The 12,326-nt window shown below is 29.1% G+C and overlaps 1 protein-coding gene across 1 annotated transcript; it reads right to left on the reverse strand.

Annotated features, from left to right (window-relative positions):
• Positions 1-7,929: 7,929 nt before the first annotated feature.
• Positions 7,930-10,682, reverse strand: LOC124939809 (calmodulin-like protein 8). Its single transcript, XM_047480257.1, has 4 exons — positions 10,531-10,682; positions 10,309-10,466; positions 10,138-10,218; positions 7,930-8,212 (listed from the first exon to the last, which is right to left on the reverse strand). Exons 1-4 carry the CDS (start codon positions 10,604-10,606, stop codon positions 8,078-8,080), a joined length of 450 nt encoding a protein of 149 aa, XP_047336213.1. The 5' UTR covers positions 10,607-10,682; the 3' UTR covers positions 7,930-8,077.
• Positions 10,683-12,326: the final 1,644 nt, after the last annotated feature.

Here is a 12,326-nt window from a genome sequence, read left to right on the forward strand (position 1 = left end):
ATATATTATAATTTATATTCTTTAATCATTTTATTTTACTTTTAGAACGTTAGGTTTTTTTTCTCTTTAGAAATGCGATTAATCCCTATGAGTTAAGTAATATCTGCAAATTTACTCAACCAGACAGCGAAATTTACCGTTTAACGGACTCGAATCTAACTCGAATCTAAGACTTTATAAAAGCTGGAATCTGAGTCTTTCTTTGTGGACAGTTCCTTTTTGTTGATGGAATCTCTCGTCATACGATTGATCTCTCAGTATTTATAACTTTTTAACGTAAAAATACTTCAATTTCATAATTTGGCACATTTAAAATATTTGTCGTTTTTAGAATAGAAGACTACTATATAGAGGGTTATCATAATAAATTTTCGACTTAGTGATAGTGTTCAGTGTTCAGTCTGAGTTTTGAAATAAGTTGTCGCAATCATAAGCCATGAATTATGGTCTCAAACCAATTAACAAACTTAGCTAGTTTTAATAGCCGAATCTAAAAATAAAGATTGTATTGCAATTTTATTTGAAATTGTTATTTGAAGTATTAAAACAAGTAAAGTAATTATTATTACTATTATTATTATATGTATTTTATAAGACATGTTTAATAAATCTAAATATTCAATCACCGCCAAATAATTCCCTCTAATCTTTTGTTATCTTACCCTAGACTACTTTTACTTTAGTGAATTATGACACTATTCTAATCGTTTCAATCAATTTTTTCAACAGAAAAGCCCATCAAGATATTGGGCTAATGGGCAGACTAAACCCAGCTAAATTTTGTGGGCCCATTTCAATAATGTTTGAACATTCTAAATTTGTTCAACATTTATATACACACTTTATTCAGCTTATTCATAGTGAATAAGTTGTTACAATATTTTAAACAAATAAATATGAAAAATATGAAAAATAAACTAAATCAAGCAAGCATAGACAATTTTGATAAATTAGATGAAATAACTTTAAATAAGTTGAGATTGTGATATATAATAATTAAATAATAATGAAGATAAAAAGTAAAAAAACGATGGCTGAAACAGAAAAAAAGAAAATAAATAAAAATAAAAATAAAAATAAAAATAGTTATGAAAAGGTTTAAACAGAGCAGAAACAGAAGTCAGAAGGCTAAAATATAATAGAAAAACAGAGAAAAAAATTAGAATCAAACTTAAAAGACAAAAAGTGATCGGGCAGAAGTCAACAAGTATAGAAAATTGAGGGTTTGATGTAATGGAAGGGTAAATCTATATGGACTAAAAAATCAAATTACAAAATCGTTGTTCCAAACGAAGAAATGAGATATTGTTCTTAGTAAAGAAAAAAACCCAACAATCCATAACCCAACTTAATATTCACTATTTTCAAGATTAAATTTACTCAAAAAATAAGAATATGATAAGATAATTAGTTGGTCCGTAGAAATAATGCGGGAGCTAATGAAGTGCCCCCAAAACCAAGATTACATTATTATAAATAACTTCAATTGGAAAATTTGGAAAAAAAAACACTGAACAGAAATCTGAAACTCAAGTACAATACAAAGACTATAGAGAAAAGTTGTAATATATTATTTATTATTATATTAATTACATGAGAGGGGGAGAGCCCTAGAAACCTTTACATTACTCAAACCACTACTCCACTTCCCAAGTTTGACTTAGACATTAACCAAGGTGGAAATATTTGTATTCCCCAAGACACTTATACGTTACCCAATGATGACTCGTTCATTATTTCCAATACTCCCCCTCAAGTTATGAGTGAATAGATTGAAAACTCCTAACTTGTCAAGAATGTGGTTGAAGGAGGTTCTATCCAGAGACTTCGTGAAGATGTCGGCCAACTGGTTCTTACTCATTACGTAAGGTGTTTCAATTTGGCCAGATTGTACTTTCTCCCTGATAAAGTAACAGTCAACTTCAATATGTTTCGTTCGTTCATGAAAAACGAGATTAGATATGATATGTCGTGCTGCTTGGTTGTCGCAATACATTTTCATAGGTTCACTATGAGATATCCCCATATCTTAGAGTAGATGATTAATCCAAATAAGTTTGCTAGTTGTAGTAGCCATAGCCCGGGATTCTGCTTCAGCGCTGGATCTTGCAACCACGTTTTACTTTTGCTGCGCCAAGTGACTAAATTCCCGCCAACAAATGTACAAAATCCAGTGGTTGATTTTCTATCAGAACTTCCTGCCTAGTCTCCATCCGAGTATCCAATGATGTTTAAGCACTGATTTCTTTTAAGCCATATTCCTTGCCCCGGAGTAGCCTTGAGATATCGAAGTATTCTTTCGACTGTTTTTAGATGGCTTGTTCGTGGAGCATGCATAAACTGGCTCACTGCACTAACAGAAAAAGTAATATCTGGTCTAGTGACGGTTAAATATATAAATTTTCCAACTAACCTTTGATACCTGCCAATATCCACTAACAACTCACCATCTTCAGAATTAAGTTTAGTAGTGGTGTCCATTGGAGTATAAGTTGGCTTTAATCTCAACTTCCCTGTTTCATTTAATAAATCTAAAGTATATTTTCTTTGAGACAAGAATAACCCTTTTTGTGAATGGGCTATCTCTACTCCAAGAAAATATTTAAGAATACCTAAGTCTTTGATATCAAAAGTTTTTTGTAAATACTTTTTAACTTTATTTATTTCTTCGTCATTGTTCCCAGTAATTATAATACCATCAACATATATAAGAACAAAAGGAGAGAAATTTTTAATAAATAGGGAGGAATCTGTCGTACTTTTTGTGAATCCATTTTGAAGAAGAGCATTACTTAATTTAGCATACCAAGCACGGGGAGATTGTTTTAATTCATATATAGCTTTATTAAGTTTACAAATAAGTTTAGAACTCAAGTTGTCTTTGTAACCTCGAGGAAGATCCATATACACTTCTTCCTCTAAATCACCCTAGAGAAAAGCATTTTTTACATTCATTTGAAAAATATTCCAATTTTTATTAGTGGCAATCGATAAAAGAATTCTAACCGTGTTCATTTTGGCTACGGGGGCAAATGTTTCCTCATAATCTATACCATATGTTTGAGTATATCTCTTTGCTACAAGACGTGCCTTTATCTATCTATTTTACCATTACTATCATATTTTATTTTATATACCCGTTTACAACCGACGGGTCTTTTTCCTATAGGAGGAACAACAATATCCCAAGTATGATTTTTTTTAAAGTGCTTCTAGTTCCTCACACATAGCTTGTTGCCATAAAGGATTAGAAACAGCTTCTTGAAAAATTTTAGGCTCAATGTTATCTAAACAAGTTAAAAAATTAAAATGTGTTGGAGTAATTTTTTCATAAGATAAAAATTGTTGAATAGGGTAGGTTACCTTATACGAAATATAGTCATCAAGTTTTGCAGGTGGTAGGCTACGACGCACGGATCTTCTTACACCTGCATATCCTGATAGGTTTTCACGAACTTCTTCTAAAATAGGTTGTCTTTCTTGTTCTGATGGATTTTCCGAACCATGTGACTCCTTATTTTCTCTTGAATAGGTTGAACTCTCTAATTCTCCCCCTGAGATGATATCGGATTGCACGTTATCTTTGGTCCTTGGTACCTCATCTCCCCTGAGCATGAGCTTGACCTTAGTGCTTCATTTCCTGTAGTTACATCTGTAAAAGGGTTAAGAGTAGGATAAAATCGTTAAAAGAATCATAATCATTAATTTTTTCTTTGAAAAATGGCTCATGCTCTCTAAATATAACATTTCTAGATATGTAAATTTTATTAGTTTCAAAATCATAACATTTGTACCCTTTCTGAGTCGTTGAATATCCAAGAAACAAAGCTTTAATGGAAGTTGTACTAATTTTATCGGTGCGACTAGTGTGAACAAAACATGTGCAACCGAAAACACGCAAATGTTTATAAGAGATTTCTTTGTTATTTAAGACATTGAGTGGAGCTTTCCATTCAATACAGAGGTAGGAATTCTGTTTATAAGGTGAACCGCAACGAGAAGGGCATTAGACCAAAATCTCTTAAGGACATTAGACTGGAAAAGTAAAGCTCGGGTTACCTCAAGAAGGTGTCTATTTTTTCGTTCAGCAACTCCATTTTGGGCAGGTGTATGAGGACAAGTTTTTTGATGAACAATGCCCTTTGATTTAAAGAAGTTTGAAAATTTTGAGTTAATGTATTCAGTACCATTATCAGATCGAAAGTTTTTAATTGTGGCAGTAAAATGATTTTCTGCAAATGAATTAAATTCCAAAAAAATTTCATACACTTCCACCTTATTATACGAAGTTGATAGGTGCATGACCCCATACATCTGAATGGAAGTTAAAAGATAAATCCAAGTTGTTCGTGAGAAATCATCGATGAAGCTAACATAATATCTAAACTTATTATACGAATCGATAGGTGCATGACCCCATACATCTGAATGTATCAATTCGAGAGGAGATTTGGTTTTATTTGTAGAGATGGAAAAAGGAAGTTTGGTTTGTTTTGAAAATTGACAAATATCACAATTTGAACAAAAATTATCTATTCGAAAAAGATGTTTTACAACTTTATTAGAAGGATGTCCTAGCCTTTGATGCCATAAATCTTGCTCAAAATTAGTGTATGAATTGAAAGCACATCTAGAAAGATCGACAATATAAATATCGTTGACAAGTTGTCCTTCACCAATCTTCATTCCTGTCAACTTGTCCTGAAACACAACACATTCATTAGAAAAAATAACAAGACATTTAAGATCTTTAGTTATTTTGCTAACAGATAATAAGTTAGGAGATAATTGTGGAACATAAAGAATATTATCAACATTTTTTGAAAATACTCTAATAGACTTAGTTCCTAAGATAGACATATTTGAATCATTAGCTGTTTTAACACTTTGTTGTGAATTTTTAATGGAAAAATCCAAAAAATTATTTTTATTTCCAGTCATATGATCTAAGGCTCCTAAATCAACTACCCAATAATTAGGATTTTTGCAAAAATATGTAAAATATTTTGAAAAAATACCTGGGTCCACTATGGATGTGGACCGAGCCTATTGTGTCTACATGAATTTGGTAAACTGATCAAAAAGATTATTGAAATCTGTTTGATTGTTTGACCTTGCTGATATGTTAAAGTTGTGTTGTCCAGTAGTTGGCCTAGTATTCCAGCCCATTTTATCATTGCTTTCTCCTCCATTGTTTTGAGCGAGAAATCCTTTCGGGTTTCTCCCATTAAAATTTCTACCTTTTTCTTCGTCATTCTTCTTTGCCGCACGAAGATTAGGATAGAGTTTGAAGCAAGACTCCTTAGCATGACCTTGTTTCTTACAATGATTATAGAAGAGATTGCTGGTTCGTTGAAAATTTTGGGATTTGTGACCAAAAAATGCTTGATTTTCACCTATTGTTTGCCCCTCACCTCCCATGGTGCTTCTCCGTGTCTCCTCTTGTTGTAGCCTTGAGACAACATCATCGAAATCTGGAAGAGTAGACATCATGAGGATTTGAGCACGGATGTCGTCCCAACTCGGATCGAAGGAGGCAGGCAACTGGTATATCCCTTCTTGTTTATCTCGCTCTTGCAAGGTATTCTCATCGTTGGTCCGAGGTAAGTACATCATGAGTTCTTCTCGTCTTCTAGTTAACTCACCAACAATTTCGGTAATCGATTTCGATCCCTTTTTGAGGGACTGGATTTCAAATTTCAGTTGATATATGTGAGCATAATTTTGAGTATTTTCATATCTTTTCTTGACTGAATCCCAAATTTCTTTTGCTGAATTTTTGCCCAAGAAAAATTCGGAAATTCTCAGCTCCATGGAATTTAGAAGTCAACTCATGATTTGATAGTCATGGGCTTCCCATTCCTCGGCCATTTTCTAATCTTCCTCAGTGGATTTCTCTAATATGGTTGGTTGTGTTGATGTCCCAGAAATATGGCCATATTTGAGTTTCCCTTTGAGAAAAATAGTTGTTGACCGCGCCCAAATGATGTAATTTTTTCATTCAAAAGAACCGATGTCATCTTCCCGGTTGAGTGCCCATCAAAAAAATTGCTCCCGAAATTAGTCATTGTCGTGTTTAACAAAAACAGAGAAAACTCTGAAATTTCAAACTAAATAGCACAACAGTGCTAAAAAGGAATATGAGAAAATAAAGATAGTGCTGAAAGAGAGTCAGGACACAAGTACTCACTCTGATACCATGTAGAGAAAAGTTGTAATATATTATTTATTATTATATTGATTAAATGAGAGGGAGAGAGCCCTATTTATATACAATATACAAGAAACTTTTACACTACCCTATAAACCTTTACATTACTCAAACCACTACTCCACTTCCCAACTTTGACTTAGACATTAACCAAGGTGGAAATATTTATATTCCCCAAGTCACTTATACGTTATTCAATGATGACTCATTCATTATTTCCAACAAAGACAAAATTTAATTAAGTGATTTTAAATCAAATGTTGTGATTCTCAATTCTCTTTTTGAATTTAAATTACCCTTTAAAGTTGAAGAAAAGTGCATTAAAGAGTGAGAATATGTAGTTGTTGGGAATTACATATAAAATAATCGTGTATCTTTCCCGATCACTAAGGAGGATGCAAATTGGATTAGAAAATATCAGCGATCTTTATTTATAAAGTTAAAATAGAAAACAAATCTAAAAATATTCTAAAGTTGGGGCATACTTATGTTGGGTCAAACTGCATGAAGCTAAAAATATGGTATGAAGAAATGAACCTTCTTAGAAAACCGAAAGAAACAGGTCAAATTTGGTTCAAACTGAGGAACATTTCGGCTCATATGTACAATGCAGAAGCACTTAGTCATTTTGTTAATCTCTTGGGAAAATCATTGTAAGTTATTGATAGAAGAGGTAAGTCCACAGTCATGAATATTTGATATGAATGGAGTCCAAATAGATGTGTGTTCTACAATATACTTTTAGCATGTCATTAATAAATGTGTAAAATAAATTGAAAAACAACATGAAAGACTGAAAGTTCAGGAACAGAACGAGAAAACCCTCAAGAAAATGAAACTAAAGAATCAAAAACTAGAAGACATCTAGAGGAAAACTAAAGATGGAGAAGAATAGGATGAAAATGATGAAGATTCAGAGGAGGGAGAAAATGAAAAATTAGAGAAATGAGAAGATGAAGAATCAGATAAAAAAAGAAGAAGAAGAATTAGAGGATAAAAATGAAGAATTATTAGAGGAAGAAAAAGGTAAAGAATTAGGGGATGAAAACAATGAAAAATTAGAAGATGGAAGTGATAGCAAAATACTGGAGGAAAATGAAGAGAAACCTATGAAAAATAGATCGAAGCAACTCAGACAAGGTTGAAGCCAAAGAATGTATAGGTAAAAGTGAAATTTCTGAAATACTAAAACAAAACTATTTTTATTAGAGAAGGGCTGGTTCAACTAAAGCAAAGCTAACCCAAAGAAATTATGTAAACACAACTCACAAATAGACATCATCATATGCAACAGTTCAATCACCAATAGTAAAGTCTAGAATCAAATAAGTGATGATGAAACGTGAATATAATTGTTGAGATTCAAGGAATGCAGATTGGGATTATAGAGCAGAGTAATAGTAGTCAAAGAAGAAACTCACAATAGAATTAGAATTTAAAATTATAAGTCCGGTATGATTTTGTTGTTTGTTTCCAATCAGGTATTCTAGAGTCGCTATTTGTGATCTTTTAATCAAAGTTTGACAATTTCTCTCACTTTTAAACTTTTTAATGAAATTGCGCTAAACTATTTAAAAAAAAATAACAAGCTTTGAGGTACATATCACGTAAACTAAATGAAACTAACTATAAATAATGGAACACATAAATAATAATAAGAAATTGAATTGTATCTTTTGTAACTCTACCCAGTAATTAGAATCAATGATCATATAATCAACTAGCTATATATAGCTACAATAAGAATCAAGGAATTAATAATGATAGACATGTTATTAGACAAATAAAATTGAAAATGATAATAATAACCTAAAAGAAAGAAATGCATGAATAATTAATAATATGTTGTTGATAATGAGAGGATGATTAAAGGGTCAACATCATCTTGACAAATTCATCATAGTTAACTTGACCATCACCATCCAAATCAGCCTCTTTGATCATTTGTTCTACTTCTTCATCTGTTAGCTTCTCCCCCAGATTTATCATCACATTCCTTAGCTGCATTCATTCATATTATCATGTTAGGGCTCAATCAAATCCTTAAAAAAAAGGTTAGGTTTTGGATAAAAGCTTTATTTGACTTAATATTTTTTTGAAATATAATTTTTTTTACATTTAGTGACCGTTTTACCTTTTAATAGATGAGATATGAGATATTAAATAAAAGATATTTTAATATTTTGACGAGTAAAGGCTTGTAACAATTAGGTTATTTAATTTGGTTTTTTTTTAGGATTTTTTGGGATTTTGCCCATAAAACCTTGTTCGATGGAAAAATAAGTTATTTGAGTTTTTTATTTGTTAAAATACTATAATATTCTTTTATATTTAAGATTTTATTTTTTTTAGAATAAAGTAAAGGTATATTAGTATTTTAGTTAATGAAAATAATAATAATGTAACCAGAAGATAAATTGTAGAAAACTAGATAAAATTTCAATAAAAACTCAAATCAAACATGATCTACAAAAAGTGATGGGATAGATAAAATAAAAGTGTGAAATATTGTAGTTTGAATAAAAATTCAAAAATCTCAATATCAAACAAACTATTTTAAAATTTTAAGATTTTAAAAATAAAATAACAGTATTTTAATTAAATTAATTGATTCAAAAGAGTTACACAACTAGAAACATTTGATTTCTTATGCACAAAATTTTATTAATTATGGACTTATTAATAAAATATAATAATTTTCATGATAGTTCTATCATGAATTTATAAAAATGAGTTATATTTTCTGAAAAAATAAAATTATAAATAATTTCTTTTATTTTTGTAAAGAAAAAGAAAAAATAATAATTGTAGGGTTTAGATGGATAAGTCCTACGAATTGACAACTGGAAATATTTTTTTCACTTACAGGTTTCTCTTTAACCAATGTAGTTGTTGGAAGGGAATAATAATTTATTAAAGGAACACTGACTTAATTTGATTCCAGTTTGATTGGAGATATTTTATTATTATTATATTATTATTTTGTGTTAATAGAGATATTTTGGTTCACCTTATAGAAGTGGGTTAAAATAAAATAATATAATAAATAATTAATTAATTAATTTAAGCTATATAATTATTTCAAACAAGTCCTTATTAAAGTTACCATATTTTTTTAAATTAATAATAATAATATTGTCAGTACAAATTTAGAGAGAGAAAGAAAAAAGGAAACAGATCAAAGCCGCGTTTTTCATTGACTATTATTAATTGTGACTTTACGCGTAGGCCTTTTTATTTAATCTTAATATGTTATTTTATTAATTATTAGAATGAAAAAGATATAGTTCTAATTTTAGTACTTCCTTTTTATTACATTTTTTTCATTCAAAGAATATTCATGTGACATGTCTAAACATAGCTAATTTGATTTAACTTATAAATATAGTTTAATTTAGCTTATTAACATATAAATATGTTACAATTGTGTAATAAATTGAATTTGTGCCAATAAATAAAATTAATTATAATTAAGCTAATAAAAATATAAACAAAGACAATTAAACATACAAATGATCCGGCACTAGGGTGAGGCTAGCTAGACAGTGCTAAGGAACAGGCTGGCCCGGGCACCATAAACAAAAATCGTAACCAAATAAGTAAAAAAAACACGAAAGACTCGGGTGAGGCCAGCTAGACAGCGTCAAAGGGCAAAGTGGCCCGGGCACCATTAAAAAAAATCATAGAGGGTTAGGTATAGCTTATTTTTTTCTTTTTAACTACATCCTTGAACACATATTTGAATAAACTATATATATAAGTGATTTGATTTGGCTCATTGGCACCAATTAAAATTATTGTCTCAAACTAGTTTTAATTAGGCTATATATATCACAACTTGTTAAGCTTAATATATTATTAAAATATTTATTATATATAATTAAAATAAAAATAAAAAAAACAAACTAGGGTTAGTGAAGTATTACCTCATTAGCAGAAATGTAACCATTTTGATCCTTGTCAAATACTTTGAATGCTTCCTTCAGTTCTTCCTCAGCATCACTATCCTGTTTAAATATACATATATATATATTTATTTAATATAAAAATGAAATATTGATACACAAAATTTCAATAATAATATTATTATATATTACCTTAACTTTATTGGCCATTAGGGTTAGGAACTCAGAAAACTCAATGGTCCCATTGCCGTCGGCATCAACCTCGCTAATAATGTCCCGGAGTTCCTCCTCCGTTGGATTTTGATCCAACGATCTAATTACAGTTGCCAATTCTTCCACTGTAATGCACCCTGTTATAAATTAAAACAAAATTAGAGATAGAATAAGAACAGAAAAACAAATAAATATATATACCATCTCCATCTTTGTCAAATAGCCTGAAAGCTTCCTGAAACTCAACTATCTGTTCATCGTTCAGAACGACCGCCATTGTTACTTTCTTCAAGCTTTTCTATGTACTGTCTGTGTGTGTTAGAGAGAGAAAGTGAGAAAGAGAGAGAGAGAGTTGAGTATAGCTCAATCTTAGCTGGTTTATTTATACAAGAGGGGTATTGTATTGAGGCATTTATTCATACAGATTTCTTTTTCAAATAAATTCTTTATTACCTAATTTACTTTTTTAATATTTAATTACTCAACTTTCTTAATTCAAATATTTTATGTATTATTTAATTATTTTAATTATTTATTAAATTACCCACCAAGTTTTTTTACTAAAAGATCAAATCACTTTTAAACTTTTTGATGTGTCAATTATTTGTAAATTAAATAATCTGATTTTGTTTAATAAAATAAAACTTTACAAAGATCACATAGAGTTCAAGATCTCTTATCAATAAATAATAAATATAGAAGTTTTAGTATTTATGAAAAAATTATTTTTAAAATATATATATATATATAATGTGATATATTTAAATAATTTGGGGAGAAATTACTAAAATAAATTCAGTGTTTAAATGATAAGATATTATAATTATTAATTAATATATTGATAATGTATTTATAAATAAGAGTCCTGACTATTTGTCCCCCTTCAATTTGCATTTTAATGTTAAAATATACAAATAAATCTTTACAAATTTTTTGAATAAAAATACATTATAACTATAGAACTTACTTAGAAAGTGCAACTATATATATATATATGTGTGTGTGTGTGAATGTGTGTGTGTGTGTGACATTTTTCAATTGAAATATATAATCAATATATATATAACTTTGTCATAGGACTGTGAGATGGTGTTACTTGTAAAAATTAATTTAAAAGGAAGAAATCAATATTAAATAAATAAAAAAATCAATATTGTATTTTTACTAAAATATTTAAATCTCATTAACTTTTGATGTTGATATGCTTGAAAATATTAAAAAAAAGTTATATAAAAGATTTTTAAAATAATCAATTTATTAAGAAGAAAATGTGAAAACAAAATAAGAATGTTGATCAATAAATTGAAATTAAAAAAAATGATTTTTTTTTGTAGGAGATAGAGAATCAAGAAAATGAAGCTTTCAAATTGCATAAGAGTGTGAGGTAAGTTTGCCCTACAATTGACATTCTTATTGTGTTTTTCTTAATGATTTATTTGAATGTTTTATGTTTTAACTTTTACTAAATATTGTTATAATTTATTTTTTACTGGTTTTATTTTTCATTGTATATGTAATTTTCCCAAATAAGGTGAATTAGTGAAAATAAGTCTCATTTAAAAAAAAAAATTATGAAAATTAATAAAAATGTATGAAACTATTTTAATAAAAAATGAAAAGCCTATTTAATTCTCAAGTGTAATTCAATATGAATTTGTGATATTTTTCAACAACAAAAGAACACAATATAGTAAAGAAAAATGATGTGAATGAAAGTAGATGATTCATTTGGATAACTTCACGTATTATTGTACACATTTTCAATGTATGAATGTCTAAGTACACTCTACATACAAGTTTGGGGGCCATTTAAATATTTCTTTTTGTTTTACACACGTTCTATCCGCGTGACCGTGTTTAGGAGACTAGGACAATAGGACATTGACTTAAATAAATAAAATAAAATAAAATATATTTTAGAAATAGTCCACTAGATTTTGATAAACTTAAAAACAGCCCTTCTAATTTGATAAAAAGTACTAAATATCTCACTTAAA

The sequence above is a fragment of the Impatiens glandulifera genome, chromosome 5, assembly GCF_907164915.1.
Source record: "Impatiens glandulifera chromosome 5, dImpGla2.1, whole genome shotgun sequence".
Taxonomy (NCBI): Eukaryota; Viridiplantae; Streptophyta; class Magnoliopsida; order Ericales; family Balsaminaceae; genus Impatiens; species Impatiens glandulifera.

Bases quoted from the DNA above. Each gene is read 5' to 3' on its own strand.
- LOC124939809 (XM_047480257.1), bottom strand. From the start codon at position 10,606: ATGGCGGTCGTTCTGAACGATGAACAGATAGTTGAGTTTCAGGAAGCT. The intron at 10,467-10,530 runs GTATATATATTT...AATTTATAACAG, and splicing joins ATTTGACAAAGATGGAGATG to GGTGCATTACAGTGGAAGAA. The intron at 10,219-10,308 runs GTAATATATAAT...ATATTTAAACAG, and splicing joins TAATGGCCAATAAAGTTAAG to GATAGTGATGCTGAGGAAGA.